Consider the following 14,133-nt stretch of genomic DNA (forward strand, 5'->3'; position numbering starts at 1 on the left):
CAAGTTTGTATTCACCATCTCAGCCCTCAACACCACCATGAACCAAATCCTTTCATACTGAACTGCACAAAGTGAAGCCATTGGCTGTCTGGGACTTCAAGTGGTCTAGCAGAGATGGAGAAAATCTCGGAATCAAGAGCAGACAGACTCTTAGCTGGCTACAAATATTAATGTGCAAAATTGGGATATTTCACAAAGGGCGGGTTGTTAAGTATTGACTCAAACTCACCGAAACCTTTGTTCATGCCACAATCGCTGTCTATCTTTCCTTCATTTTTAGGTTCATGTTATAATAAGTAACATTGCATTAATATTTGAAGAAAGGTTAAATTTTAATGTGTTTGCTTCAGGGTTTGCATAAAACTGCAGCTGTTGTGACAAACAGAAATAAGAATGAAATTTATGAATTATGCTACATTTCACTTTATAGAATTAGGATTCAAAGAATGGATATTAACTGGGTGTTTGGACATTGAAGAATCCAAGGTGATGACAGTATTTGAGTTTTTCTTATTCCAGGGAAGAACGCTGTCCTCTGTATTTTACATTTAACAAAAATAAGGTGCTGTATGTTCAAGCTGTTTTCCTTAAACTCATTAGATCTCACTCAGATGCCCGTACAGTCATACTGACCAGTTCTGCTACGTCTGAGGGAGTGACAGCTGAGTCCGGTCCCTCTGTGGTGGTCTGGGATGAGTCGCTGGGTGGGAATGAGCGATCGTTAGTGCTTAGCAGATTCCCACCCTCTCCTAGGGGGCCTCCCTCTGGGGTGGCGTTTTCTGGCGTGGTGTAGTCAGCCGTCTCTGGAGTGATGTTGGCCCCACCACTGGAGCTACGACTCAGCATTTCCTCCTCGTTGTCATTGGGTGACTCTGGCGTGTCTGACGCAGATGTACCGCCACCGCCTCCGCCCTGCTCCGAGGAGGCACTGAGGTCCACGGAGTCGCCAGGCTGCAGGGTATGCTGGGAGGAGCGGGGTTGCTCAGTGATGATGTCAACCTGGGCTGCAGAGGAGCTCTCTGCACCAACGACTGACGCTGTGAGTAAAGATATAGACAATAACACTTTTTACTGCATTGGGGCATTACCATCTTGTTTAAACAGTGAATTAAAGCTGGTCAGAGCGCCATATTTATCACACACTATGCATTCTGCCTCCAGATTGATGTATCTCACCTGTAAAGACACCAGCAGTCACTTCTGTCCTCTCAGGGTCGTCCTCCAAACCATCCTCCTCTCCTGACAGCATCTTACCTGAAAACAGCAGGTGTCACAAAAAAACGAACAGTCAATAAACACCAGATGGAGATAAGGAAAACCTGGGGGTGGGCAATTTACTTCAGACCGAGCACATTCATAACAGAAACCAGCAACTTTCTCATAGTATATCATTAATCATACACATTAAAGTTATTTTGATGATTTGCATTAAGTGACCGAGTCGAAGGTAAATTTGCCCAAGCCCTGATTTGAACCTCAGTAAGAAGGGCGAGGTGAGCAGGAGATAAATAGACTAGTCACCTCTCGGTTTCCTGAGAAGGAGTGGACTGCAGGAAGACCCTCCCCCTGCTGCAGATGGCAGGAAAACAGGAAGTAGAAACGGGAGGTGAGGACGAGAAAAGCAGCAAAAGCTCAGAGAGACTCATAGGAAACAATTAGTTTAAGAGGATAGGGAGTGAGTTAGCAAAGCAAACCCAAAGCCACAAAGACAGACCAAAGCAGAAACTAGAAAAGGTTGGTTCGACGAATATCCTGACAAAGTTAACATGGGTTAATGAATTAACTACTGCAGGGCCCTAGTACAAGAGGGATTAACTGATGTGTTTACCAATGAGCTCCAGGATGCTGCCAGAGCGTGCACGGCTCTCTGTGTCCTGGCGAAACACAGTGGCATGCTGAATGCTGCCAGCGGTGATGAGCATGTGCAGAAGCTCTGGCGGGGGTGTCCTGAACATCTGCTGCAGCAGCTCCAGAGCAGCTGTGACCACGTTGTGATCCCAGTGCTGCGTGTAGTGTAGCGTCAGCTCGTACACCTTGAGACACACACACACACAGAGAAAAGTGAGCCAAAACTTTATCAGGACTTTTACATCTCTCTCACACACACACACACACTCTTTTCCTTACCTGTAGCAGCTGCTCAGGTGTTGGCTGTACATCTGCCTCCTTCCTCGTGACTCCAAAGCTTCCTTTGAGGCTGGTGGTATTGACTTGCTGCTGCAGCAGAGGCATCAGGTAGCGAAGAGTTAGCAGCACCCCAAGGATTAAGTGGGTGGGGTGCTCCTCATCCACTGGAACCAACAGTCCTGGAAAAAGACAGAAGGTGAGGGAGTGTCTTTCTTTGTCAAATGTGAATATGTGTTGCCTTGAACCTGTAACTAAAAGCAGTCTGATACTAAACTAGCTCCTAAATGTAATTTATTGACTGCTTGTTTCAGCTGTCAAATAAGTGTGTGGGTCTGTGTGTCCTACCCAGCAGCACATTAAGGAGCCAGGTGTAAAAGTAGCTGGTGCGTCTGGAGTGTTGGCACACGCTGACAGCTGAACTTGCTGCAGTCCGTCTGATGGTCGGTGAGCTGGACTTCAGGCTGGCCACAAATGCTTTTAGCAGCAACTGGAACAGATGTGGTTAGACTACAATGAAAACATGCAGATAAACAAACATAGGAGAGTGACATAGAATGTGATTATTCCCGACGAGATAAGGACTCTGACCAACTGCGACAAAATGAGGACCTTGTACCTAAAAGCGGGGCTACTTCTGTCGCATGAACATGATTTTGTTTTGAAAAAAAAAAGTTTATTCTCAGATATTGCTTGAGGTTTCTGCCTGCAACGCAACATGTGACAGAGAATCGTGAAAATGGAAGGAGATAATGGCTGCCGTGGCAACGTACATCTGCAAAGACAAGCCCCAATGGTAACGCTATTTCAATGTCTGAATATTAAATTACTTCGACCAGGATATGAGATTTTGGTCTGTCAATGCAGCTCTGCCAGTGGGAATTGTTTTGATTCACTTTCAAGGCTTGATTTACTTCCATTGCTGTAGGGAAGTTATAAGTTAATCATTTTCTTAATCACTCAAAAAATGCCTGTTTTCTATTGTAAGTCTATATTTGTCACTTTTTGGTGGCCTACATTTTGTTGTTTTACCTTGGGGAATTTGTTATCTTACCTTTTTATCATTCCAGGTTATTCACTGGACTTGAACTGTTAACATTTCAACAAAAAATTAAGAACTGGGAATGTTCTAAAACTTTTGACCTGTAGTATAAACTATGTCAAGCATGTGATAGGCTGAAGAAAGCAGGAAACATGAAAAGAAACACCAGTTTCCTCAACACTAAATTTGAAACAGTTATCTGAGCCTAAATGTAATGTCCATTCCACACTGTTTCCACTTTGTGTTGATACCTTGATCTCGCCATCATTGGCAAAGTGTCCAAGAGCTGACATAATCTTGGGCATTGCTGCAGCCAGAGTCTCCTGCACCGACTCCTCCTGCCGCTTAGTGATTCTGGTGAGGCACGGCAACAGGTTGACCAGGTAGGGTCTGCACCACAAGTAGGAGATGGGGGCAACACAGTGAGATTAGTACAGGGCATTGCATCCCTTCCTTTAAGCAAGTGATTCTGAGACATGCAATGTCAAATAATAAACACATTTGATTTTAATAACCTGGCACAGACATTTGAATGAGTTCAGATGTTTAGATGTACACCAAAATTTGCTGCGCCTTTGGTAGGATATGGTTAAATATGGTTGTCATGTGAACAAGGTAAAAAAAAACTAATTTCAGGTATTTACCTGCATTTCTGTGGTCTGATGAGGTGGGCAAGCTCAGCAAACCTCCACAGAGCTGCTCTCAGACTCCGAGAGGCACCGTTCTACAGAGGCACACAAACAATAATCAACATCACCACCATCACATTAACACCATTTAAAACAATCTTAGCAATATTCTTTAAAAAACTATATCAATAAAATAGGTTTAACACTTCACATGGATCATTAGTCTGACTCACAACAGACATATCTCATCACCTTTTTTATTTCTTTGTACAGCTCAAGCTGCAGTCTGGGCAGGTTGGAGTCCATCAGTGCCTTAAGAGAAATATAAACACGCACTGTGAACAACATGGATGATTCAGCAAAGAAAACGTATTTAAAATGATCATCAACACAAATCAAGGGATGAGTCATTATTTCCTAGGTCTACCATGTCCATAGTGTGTACCAGCTAGACATTAACTCGTTATATATTGGCTGTTCTATTCTTTTTAAGGAAACATGAAGGCTGTTGAAGGGAGCCTGCCAGAGAGTTCATTGGTTCCTGCTCACTTTGATGATTTTGTTCAGGCACTCGTCGGCTACCATTCGGACATCTGATTCGCTGTCATCGCTGCAGAGCAGGAACATCTCCATGGCGATGCCCAGCAGTTTCTGAAACTCTGGAGACGTTCTGCTCCCAGGACCATAGAGAACAAAAGTCAGGCAAATGTCATTATATATAACGGACATTGCTTGTGTATGTCAATAACTCGACTCTCAACTGTTCACAAATGAAGCACCCAAATGAACATGCCCACACCAGCAACATTCTTCCACTCAGATGTGTTTTGGTCAAACATTTTTCCCTCTCTCACACACACACACACACACACACACACGTAACTCGCACTAACAAATAGCTTAGTAATATTCACCATTATACCTGGAGAAACTAAAGTAGTAATAAAACGACATAATTGAAAGAGTTTTAGATGGAAACTTATTGATGATTATAGTAACATCTAGCCATACCCTCCCCTTCCAAGCATGAAGAAGAACCTACACTACAGTGACGTCCAGGTAACGTAACAACGGGAAAGTCCCTCTCTAGAGCCGGTGTTTGGTTTGTCTGCTCTGGGCTAATGTAGAAACATGGCAGACTCCATGGAAAAGAAACAGCTCCAGATTTCGATATAAAGGGCTCATTCTCATGTAATGAAAACACAATGATTCTTAATTACAGGTGATTATGCACTCATGAAAACATAATTATGAATATTATATTTAAGTTCTACTGATAGAGCCTAAATCATGTACACTGAACCTTTAAACGTCAGGGGAAAAAAAGATTTTAATTAAACTAACAAGGCCTACCTCAGAGACTGAGCCACAATGTTTTCACATATTGTCAGACAATGGGTCACCCTGTCCTTCTTTGTAGTAGCCTGTTCCTTTTTCCTGTGAAAGAAGAAAGATGGAGAGCATGAGGAGAAGCAACAGAAAGCAAGAGGGAGTAAAAGAAAGAGAGGGACAGAAGCAGAAAGAGAGAGAAGGTTTGGAGAAAATAATCGTGTTCGCAGACAAAGTCAGTGCCTTCATGCAAGTCCAGAGCCAGAAATCTTCCATCTCTAGATGGGATCTTAATTTAATCTCTTGCTAATAGCCAAACAGCACAATGACTGGAATACTAAATACAAGAAGTCAGTGCCACTCATTGCAACATTGCTTACTTTAACTAAAGAGATCTCCAGAATCACTGTGTAGAGTTAAAATCAACAGTGTCCTCTGATAAAATAACAGAAATGTCCATTTCAAGTGCTTTGAAGCTACTCCATATCTAATCATAAAGCTCATATTTAAGTGAAATAGCAGCAGCATGACTCATGTAAGAGCCTGTGGAATGTAATGTTGGCTAAAGGGTTTTTTAAGATTGCTGTGTCGATTGAGCACCAAAATCCATGGTTATGACATCATTGCATCATCTAACAGTAAATGCACGCACCAAACATAGTATATAATATGTGGCATACATAGTACTGCAAAAGATGTAGAGTGTAAGGATCAATGCTAGGGACAGATTTAAAGGAGCTGCTGTTCCACTTTGTGTCATGTGCAAATAAACAGCAATTATTATCATTACATAATTAATCAAGTAACCTGAGCTCCTTATAGAAACCCTCTGAACAGCCTACATACAAACAACAATAAAAGACGCTGATGACTTCATACGGATGAACCTGACCTGCCACTGTACTGATCTCATGTGACCAGAACATGTCAGATGAATAAACTTCCGTCGGACTTCATCACGACTTGCTGCCCTGTTGCATTGACAAAGGAATGGTAATCTTATAAAGAGCCAGGCAGCTGCAGCTTTGGCACCACAGCTGCTTTCCCCCGACAGCAGAAGCTCAGCACGTGATGGGAGAGACCTGCTTTCCTCTAAGATAATTCCTTGTAGATCAAAACACCTTCTGGATAATCACCTTCAACTGTTGTGTAGAATAGAGGGTGATACCAATTTCATACAACAAGGTAGATAACATACTTGAATTAATGTATGACATTAATAATACCTCAATCAATTAGTTATACAAATCAAAAAGGGGAAAATTGACAGAGTAAGTATTGCTGAGAACAGATAGAATTATTTTAGGGACCTCTGGACAGAGATGAGCCTGATGAACTTGTGCCACGGAAAATTCATATTCATAACACGACAGATCCCTATGACACCATGCAATTTCTCTCTATTCATATTAGAATAATATTTATATTACCTTGCATTATAATATTTATTACTTTTACTGATGTCCATTTTTTGACTGTCCCCTGTTTGGACATTTCCCTTTGTGGGACTAAAAGGATTGGACTGTGTCTTACTTTCTGATAAAAGTGAACTATACATTTGAAGAGATGGTGCTGTCATTACTGAAAGAGGCTGGCATGTGAATGACACGCTTCGTTTCCTGAGCAGGAGCATAACAATAACAAGGCACACAGGCCTGACTGTTGCAGAACCACTTGCTCCATTGATCAGGATGGAGTATATGACGTGAGTCCGGGTGCATCAAAAGGGCAATGAATGCAGCATTTCTACTACCTGCCTTCTTCTGCAGCATTACATGCAAAATGTGACGATCGCTTTGCTTACGCGTCTTTTCAAACAGCCGAGGTTAACTTATGAAACAGATCTGAACTGATCGTTTGGTCCTTGACTCCTTTTGCAGGTGCGTGGGTATAGATTTGCGTAGCCTCGATGTAAGCTATCATTCAGCTGCTGTGATCCTCCGAACCTGTGTAGTTAACACGTAAGGTGAATACCGAGGGTCGGAGCCTCGTCGTCTGTAGCTACAGTGTCTAGCAAGAAGCTATTATACCAAGAGATACCTAAATAGCAGCTGCGACTCTGGTTCCCAGCTTGTTAGCGTAGCTAGCTTCATGCTAACTCCTAAATCGTGTGTAGCTGAGGGCTGCTACCGTTAGCTAGCGAGCTAAGCTTCCCCGTCCAGCCCAGCGGCGGCTAGCTCGCTCGCTTGCTAAGCGACCCCCGTTAGACTAAAATCCACTCACTGCCTCTGGACGAGCTCCTCGGCGGTCGGTGGTCCCTGCTGCTGCTGAAAGGACTTCAGGGACTCGAAGGCCTTCATCAGTTTCTCCATGGTGGCCATTTTAGCAATCAACAACTAAAGCAGACTGGCTAATATTTACTATGGGAGCTAACGGGCACAGAGGGGACAGGTTAGCCGCACGGAGCGAGCACAGCGGGGCGTGGAGCGGCCAGAGCGCTAACACTGCTCGCGACAGCTACCGCCGGCTCTCCGCTTCCTCTCCGGGCACACAGTCTCTTATTCCTTCACGCTGTTATTCCCGAATGAGCGAAAGGTTTGTCGCTGACGATCCATCTTCGGTGCAGCGTCGCGTTCCCCCGACAAATCTCACCGGGAAGTGGAGTGTGTGACAGCTTGCATAGAGGGGTGGGGTTCAGCCTCAACGGCCAATTAGGATGCGGTTTTTACCCTGAGTGACTTGGGGGAACACCAATGGTTGTCTGTGACACTTTTTCACCCTGTTGTTATTGTTGCTGTCACGAGACCCTGAAATCCAGATTTGTACAAAAAGAGATTTGTGCCACACTGATATTGTAGCAGGGAGATCAGTGATGACAGGGAGGAGGCGACAAGGGAATGAGCTCAAAGAGGACGGAGATCTAACTTTATCTGACTCATCCACATGTTCATTTACACTAAAGTGTATTGTTACCACCATTCAGACTCAGTGGGAGTGGCAGAGGATGAATGAAGACAACAGTCAATTATAAAGAAATCTATAACTCCAACAGGTCATCCAATCTTATTTAATGTGTATAGTAAGTAGTAGTTGGAGCTTGAATGAAGTCCTACCTGCAGCAGCTATCTTCTACTGCAGGGGTCCCCAATACCCCCATGATTCCTAAAAGATATTGATATGAAATAAATCAACTACATGCACATCTCACAATATTCGTTGTATATGTTGTAAATTGACCTTAATGCAACTGATGCTGTCACTTATTTGTCATGATCACGTTTAGTCAGTGGGGTTGAAGACATGTTACATGCATAGCTTTAAAAACAATTTATTTAATTGTTAGTAAAAAATTATGGCTAAAATGTTTGTTTATTGTTTTTTACTGTTTTTAAACCGTATGTGTTGTTCTGCAAGCCTTTCTCTGTGTCTCGCGACACCCCAGGTGGTCCTGACACTTTTCAGGAGCCACTGCTCTAATGCAATCAGTGCAGTTGCATATTGTGGCTTGGACACGACACAGGTCATAGCAGCATGAAACTATTTTTCGTGTCTAGTCCAATTTATTCGCAGCAAACCACAAAATTAAATATGACACAAGTAAGTCAAGACAAAAGTTTTTTTTTATACAAATGGCAGTGTATTATTTCATAATTACAAATGTCAGATATGGTACAACAACCAGTGATACAACTTGTACAAGAATTAACAATGACTGCAGTGGTTGAACGACATGACTGTACAGATACAAAAAAAGAAGAAAAGAAAAATCAAGAAGTCCCAGGCCCAGTCTGAACACCACTAATGCATTTTCCCATTGCTTCCTTCCTTCCTTGAAAAAAAAAAAAAAAAAAATCACTTCACTGACACATCTGGACAAAATCCTGGAGAATTTCCAGAATTGTATCGGTGGTTATCCCTAAACTAGACTCAGGTGACATCAAGGAACTGAGGATCTCTCACTTCTAACCGGTGCTAGCGTGCATCATCCCAGTTTGTAGGGAGACACACTCGCCATCAGCGCCTTGGAGGAAGGCAGGAGAGCAGGAATGCTTGTTGTGTATTCAAACTGGGCTAATTCAGCTGGTCACCATGCCATTTATAAGGTTGTTCTCAGATACCAGTGAGATATGTTGGCACTAGAAGGTCATAATTTACATATATAAGGAACCTGAAGTATTACAAACCAATACATGCTTGAGTAATAAAACATATGTATTTTTTTTAAAACAGGCATTAAAATGCACTTAGTGCGGACATTCAAAACTGTTGAACTGTTGAAATTCCTTTATGTGAAGGGATTTCTCTTAGAGCGGACGGAAGGATAAAGAGGTTGAAAAAAGATGGGATGTCAGAAATTAACTCTAATAATTGGCACATAGAATAAAGGCTGTCAGTCTTTCTTTAGTAAATTCTTCAGCAAACGAAACAAGTTTGATTTACTCAAATGTCGCTTTTGGTATCATTGGCAAAAAAAGTTAAAGACACTTCCTATATAATCATTGTCAAAACACACCATAGTGCAATGAAACGGAAAAGAACTCAACTTTACTGCTGTATGGGTGGTATGACAGTAAAGTTACTCCAAACAATGACAGAGGCATGGCAGGCAAACACATTTGTTTCCCTGTGAGTGTGTGTGTGTGTGTGTTAGAGCTTAGTTACATGTTAGAAATACATCATTTACAAGGTTTTTGAGGCTAAAGAGCTAAAAGGCTAAAATCTACACTGGCAAGAGAAATCAGCTTTAAAATGTGCCTGAGAGCAACAACAACAAAAAAATAAAGACACTAAAGAAACTCAAGTAACGAAAGCCAGCAACAGCTAGATGCACGCGTTCGATTCCTGATTTTGATAATGGAGTGTGCAACAAGGGGAGGGGAAACCAAAATTACTAAATCGGCAAACCGCAGACTCTCCAAACAGACGGGGAACTCTATGCGTACCATTTCAACTGCAGGTCATCTCAAATGTTAGAAATGTGTTCAACTGACATTCAAACCCCTAAATGATTTTGAAATGTTGTGCTGACAAAAAAAGGCAGACATTGCTTTTTTTTGTGGAGAAAAAAAATAGAATCAGATTATGAATGAATCCTTAATGTAACTCAATTCTTACAGCACACGGCTAATTTACTTCAATGCATTAGACTGACCAAAAGCTGCATTAGCATACAGTGTAATATACACACACAAAGCTAACATGTCCAGATTGGATATTCACAGCATTAAAACAGGTGATGGGGAGTATACAGCATCTTTCTCATGAAGCAAAATGGCATCAGAAATGCAAGTGAGAGCAGAAAAATGAATCCTGTGTATAACATGATCGGGAAATGTACAGAACATGTATTTGTTCATGATTGGTTAAACTGAAAGGAAACCAAACTAAATGCATAAATATTGTAGCAGTGAAAGTGGTCAAGTGTTTCTCCTGGTCTACTCTCATACAAGCAACTTTCTGATGTCGTTCCTCTGAGAGAACAACATCCAGGACTTCAAAGCAAAAATCAAAGATGGCCACGGGTACGACGAACTGATTTTATCATTATCACAAACACGGCTGAAGCCACTGGATGTTACTAGCGTTCTACCAGCAGGATAAGAGGCCAAAAGGGATCGCGCTATCTACGATCAACAGGCAGAGGCCAAAGCAGGCTGCGTCTCGACTCTGTGCAGAGGCTAATAGCTGCTGACAGCTGGATCATTGGAAGTCAGTTTGATGCATCAGCAATTTGTTTTCTCGATGATGCTGCAGGTCAGATCTAATACAGTGGCATCATTGTCCTCATCCCCAGCTGTCCCCAATATGTTCCAAGTCATTCTCCAGTCAATCACTCATAGGCTTTCTAGTGTACAAAAAAAATATGGGAAGCAAATTACTAAGAAGTTTCAAGTGAAAGCATTTCCGCTCTGCACGGAGCAATGACACAGAAAAGCTAGGTAGTATGACAAAAGCATGAAAAGGGGGGGGTAAATATAAGTCACCGAAACATGTTCAGCCTGAGTGAGCAATGTAACAGACGTTTACTCAGCAGCTGCGCTCCCAAAGGAAACACTGCGCATCTGAGCAGTTTGCATCCCTGGAAAGGTTTTTGGAGGTCCAGGAATGATAATCAGGCCGTGTGTCACGCAAACTGACCTCCATAATATGTCCTTTGTATTTGTAAGGATACTTAATGTTGCGCATGCTGACGAAAAAGTTGTCAGACAGAAATCCACCGTCTCTGCTAGAATGGAGCCGGTCCAGGCCACTAGCTGATGCTTTACTACGCAGGCCGTCCATTCCACCACAAACTGCCTAACTGAACCTAGGGAAGGATCTTAGACTCCCCAAGAAAAATGTGGAGAGCTGGGAAATATATGGGAAGGTTTAAGCAGCATGGCCTCAACACAGCAACGTAAGACTGGATTCATTTAGATCTACGCCCACTCAGATCTACCTGAGCCTCGATGGGTTGAGAGGCTAAAGGTTAGTTCGGGATGGGGGTGGATCTGATGTGCTAACAACACGTCACGTTGGCCAAATCAATGACAAACATACAGCACATATAAAAACAAAAAAGGCCTTATGCTACATTGAGAAAAAAACAAAACAACAACTGGTACTGTGCTTCTTAAAAAACTCCCCAATACACATTATCCATACTCATTCCAAAAGGAAAGTAAAAAAAAAAAAAAAATGTAATGTATGCATTCAAGTGGTACTTTTATGGCTTTTTGTACAATACAACCTTTAGTGAAAATATACATCTAGACATAAATTCAAGTACAAATGTACAAAATCTTTAAACTCATACTTTTTTCTTTAATTATAATACACTTTTAATACAGCTCATAAATACAGGTCAACATTCACTGAGTTCCTAAGATTTGCGCTCGGTTGGAGTTTGTGGTGAAGTTCAGCGGCGAGGGAGGGGCGGGGTGGGGCTAACCGGCGGGTTGAAGGGAGTGGTTTAAAGTCGCGAGGGCTCTCCGGTCTCGTCGTCACTGTAACTGCTCTTAAAACAGACCTGGGGAGAACCAAAAGGTCAGAATATATCACTAGTATCAGCAACTCTCACCATTTCGCCATCTCGCATGTGAAAAAATGATGCCATGATCTCTAGAAACGGCGTCTGTGACTTGACCACATTACGTAATTCTGAAGCAGGTGTCCAGCACTCAGACACACAACTCCGAGCAAGTTAGAAGACAACATAAGGCATGAAATCGAAACAAAGATTCTTCTGTTATTGCACTTCCTTTATAATAGAAATATCAAATAAAACAATAAAAAATGTAAATGCGTCGTCTGTTTAAATGTGTTTCTGTACTAACCATTGCTTGATTGACACCGTCTGATTTTATAGTCTGGAGGGACATATTGACAGCTCAGAAGCTGTGATTAGATAGTATTTAGCTACTTCCTAGCTATGAGGGTGGTTTTAAAATGAAATATCAAAGCTCATCTTGGACACATTTAAGACTCTAAGTAAAATGAACTGGTAATCAAGCTGGCAACTTAACGCTAACTGTCATGTTATTGCACTACACTTTGGAACAATCTGCCAGAAGAGATTAGACTGGCAGAATCCGTTACCGATTTATCTTTCTGCTTAAGACACATCTTTATAAAAAAAGCTTTTATTACATGATGTCTATGACTGTTATTATTTGTATCCTCATTATTTTTATTTATTTACTCTGTTTGTGCATTTCATATGGGTTTTGGAAAGCACTGTGTTACTCGTATTGAAAAATGCTATACAAATAAAGTTACATTTATTATAAATGACAAGTCTTCCCACAACTGTAAACCAGTACAATCAAAAAAATATTTCCTATTTTTGACCCCTAAAACAAAGTACAAAATACAGGAAGGGACGTGCAGAGGGATAAGCAAAGGACTGAAAATTTCCAATTGAGAAAAAAAAAAGGGAGGCCCTATTCCAACTAACACAAATGGACTGGAAACAACTATTTAACATTCGAATTTCTCTGGGGTTGAGGAGTAATCTTTTCACATGTGGAGTTTGGACAAGGCCTCGGAAAAAAAGGGAGGAAAGAAGTAAGAGAGGAAGTACCTTAGCCCCCACCCCCTCGAACAGTTGCCGGAGCACTAGCACTTGCCTCTCTTCTGAACAGGCGGTAGAAGAAGCCTCTCTTTGGTGGAGGGTTGGGCCGGTTTATGTCTAGGTCTGAGCACAGGGTCCCATCCGTCTCGTAGATATTGATTTCTTTAAAGCACTCCATCTCGATCATCTGCAAAAGATAAGAGGTCCAGTTATGCAGCCTGATACTTTTCACACTCAGATTTTAATTCTACAACAGACATGTTAGTAAGCATTGGGTGGGTTTGTTTATCAGCAACCTTCTTTGCAGAAAACCTTCAGTATCCATCTTATTTACACATGTAGGATGTAAATCAACACCTCCGCACTCCACCGACTTTACTCATTCACAATTAACTATTAATGAGCATCAACGACAATTTATCCTCCTACACTGATATATGTATCACTATGACACCACCGGTGTTGTTCTGCGTTATGTCTGCTGTGAGACTGAACAATGACATCATCGGAGAGGCCTGGGTGTGCAGTACCTCATTCTGCCACGGGATGGAGACACTGCCTGTGACAAACTTGTGGTAGAAGTCGTCATCTGTGGGGTCAAGGTTCACGCCTTTGACAGTGGAAAACTGCTCAATGTCCAGGACGTCTTTACAGTACACGGCCCGAGGCTGAATGAGAGAATGAGACGTGATAGAATTAGAAAGAGGGAGATAGACAGATTCATAAAAATTGTTAAATGCGTAAGTATTTTTGAATGAAAGGGGGGGAAAAAGGATATTTGATGTAAATCTTCACACAACTGAGGACCCTGTGTTGCTACTGACGTCAGTGTGGTTCTACTGACCTGAATAACCCAAAATAGAATTGCAGATAACACTATCTACTTTCAGCTATTGATTTAACCTCTGGGGTCATTCACTCTCCCTCACCGAGTCTATTTATGACACTGAAACTGTGAGGACTCTCTCTATGAACAGCTTTGTTATGCTAGTCACAAGTGCAGCACGAAAGCTAGC

General features: G+C 42.0%; 2 protein-coding genes across 13 annotated transcripts in view; both read right to left on the minus strand.

Moving 5' to 3' along the window:
- Positions 1-7,744, minus strand: part of htt (huntingtin) — a 33,179-nt gene extending 25,435 nt beyond the window's left edge. For 3 of the 9 annotated variants that reach the window (XM_034587436.1, XM_034587480.1, XM_034587433.1), the window contains exons 1-12: positions 7,348-7,743; positions 5,149-5,232; positions 4,345-4,477; positions 4,048-4,107; positions 3,811-3,890; positions 3,418-3,556; positions 2,473-2,614; positions 2,128-2,306; positions 1,829-2,033; positions 1,522-1,569; positions 1,177-1,254; positions 634-1,037 (exon numbers count right to left, since the gene is read on the minus strand). In XM_034587436.1, coding sequence (XP_034443327.1) covers positions 634-1,037; positions 1,177-1,254; positions 1,522-1,569; positions 1,829-2,033; positions 2,128-2,306; positions 2,473-2,614; positions 3,418-3,556; positions 3,811-3,890; positions 4,048-4,107; positions 4,345-4,477; positions 5,149-5,232; positions 7,348-7,445 — 1,650 coding nt within the window. In that variant the 5' untranslated portion in view covers positions 7,446-7,743. Of the gene's footprint in view, positions 1-633; positions 1,038-1,176; positions 1,255-1,521; positions 1,570-1,828; positions 2,034-2,127; positions 2,307-2,472; positions 2,615-3,417; positions 3,557-3,810; positions 3,891-4,047; positions 4,108-4,344; positions 4,478-5,148; positions 5,233-7,347 lie in introns of all 9 variants that reach the window. The other 6 variants (XM_034587497.1, XM_034587446.1, XM_034587489.1 and 3 more) reach the window with 6 other exon arrangements.
- A 934-nt stretch (positions 7,745-8,678) lies between these two features.
- Positions 8,679-14,133, minus strand: part of grk4 (G protein-coupled receptor kinase 4) — a 46,789-nt gene continuing 41,334 nt past the window's right edge. For 3 of the 4 annotated variants that reach the window (XM_034587595.1, XM_034587614.1, XM_034587604.1), the window contains exons 15-17: positions 13,648-13,785; positions 13,173-13,304; positions 8,679-12,073 (exon numbers count right to left, since the gene is read on the minus strand). In XM_034587595.1, coding sequence (XP_034443486.1) covers positions 12,017-12,073; positions 13,173-13,304; positions 13,648-13,785 — 327 coding nt within the window. In that variant the 3' untranslated portion in view covers positions 8,679-12,016. Of the gene's footprint in view, positions 12,074-13,126; positions 13,305-13,647; positions 13,786-14,133 lie in introns of all 4 variants that reach the window. The other variant, XM_034587623.1, reaches the window with a different exon arrangement.

This window comes from Hippoglossus hippoglossus, chromosome 1 (assembly GCF_009819705.1).
Source record: "Hippoglossus hippoglossus isolate fHipHip1 chromosome 1, fHipHip1.pri, whole genome shotgun sequence".
Taxonomy (NCBI): domain Eukaryota; kingdom Metazoa; phylum Chordata; class Actinopteri; order Pleuronectiformes; family Pleuronectidae; genus Hippoglossus; species Hippoglossus hippoglossus.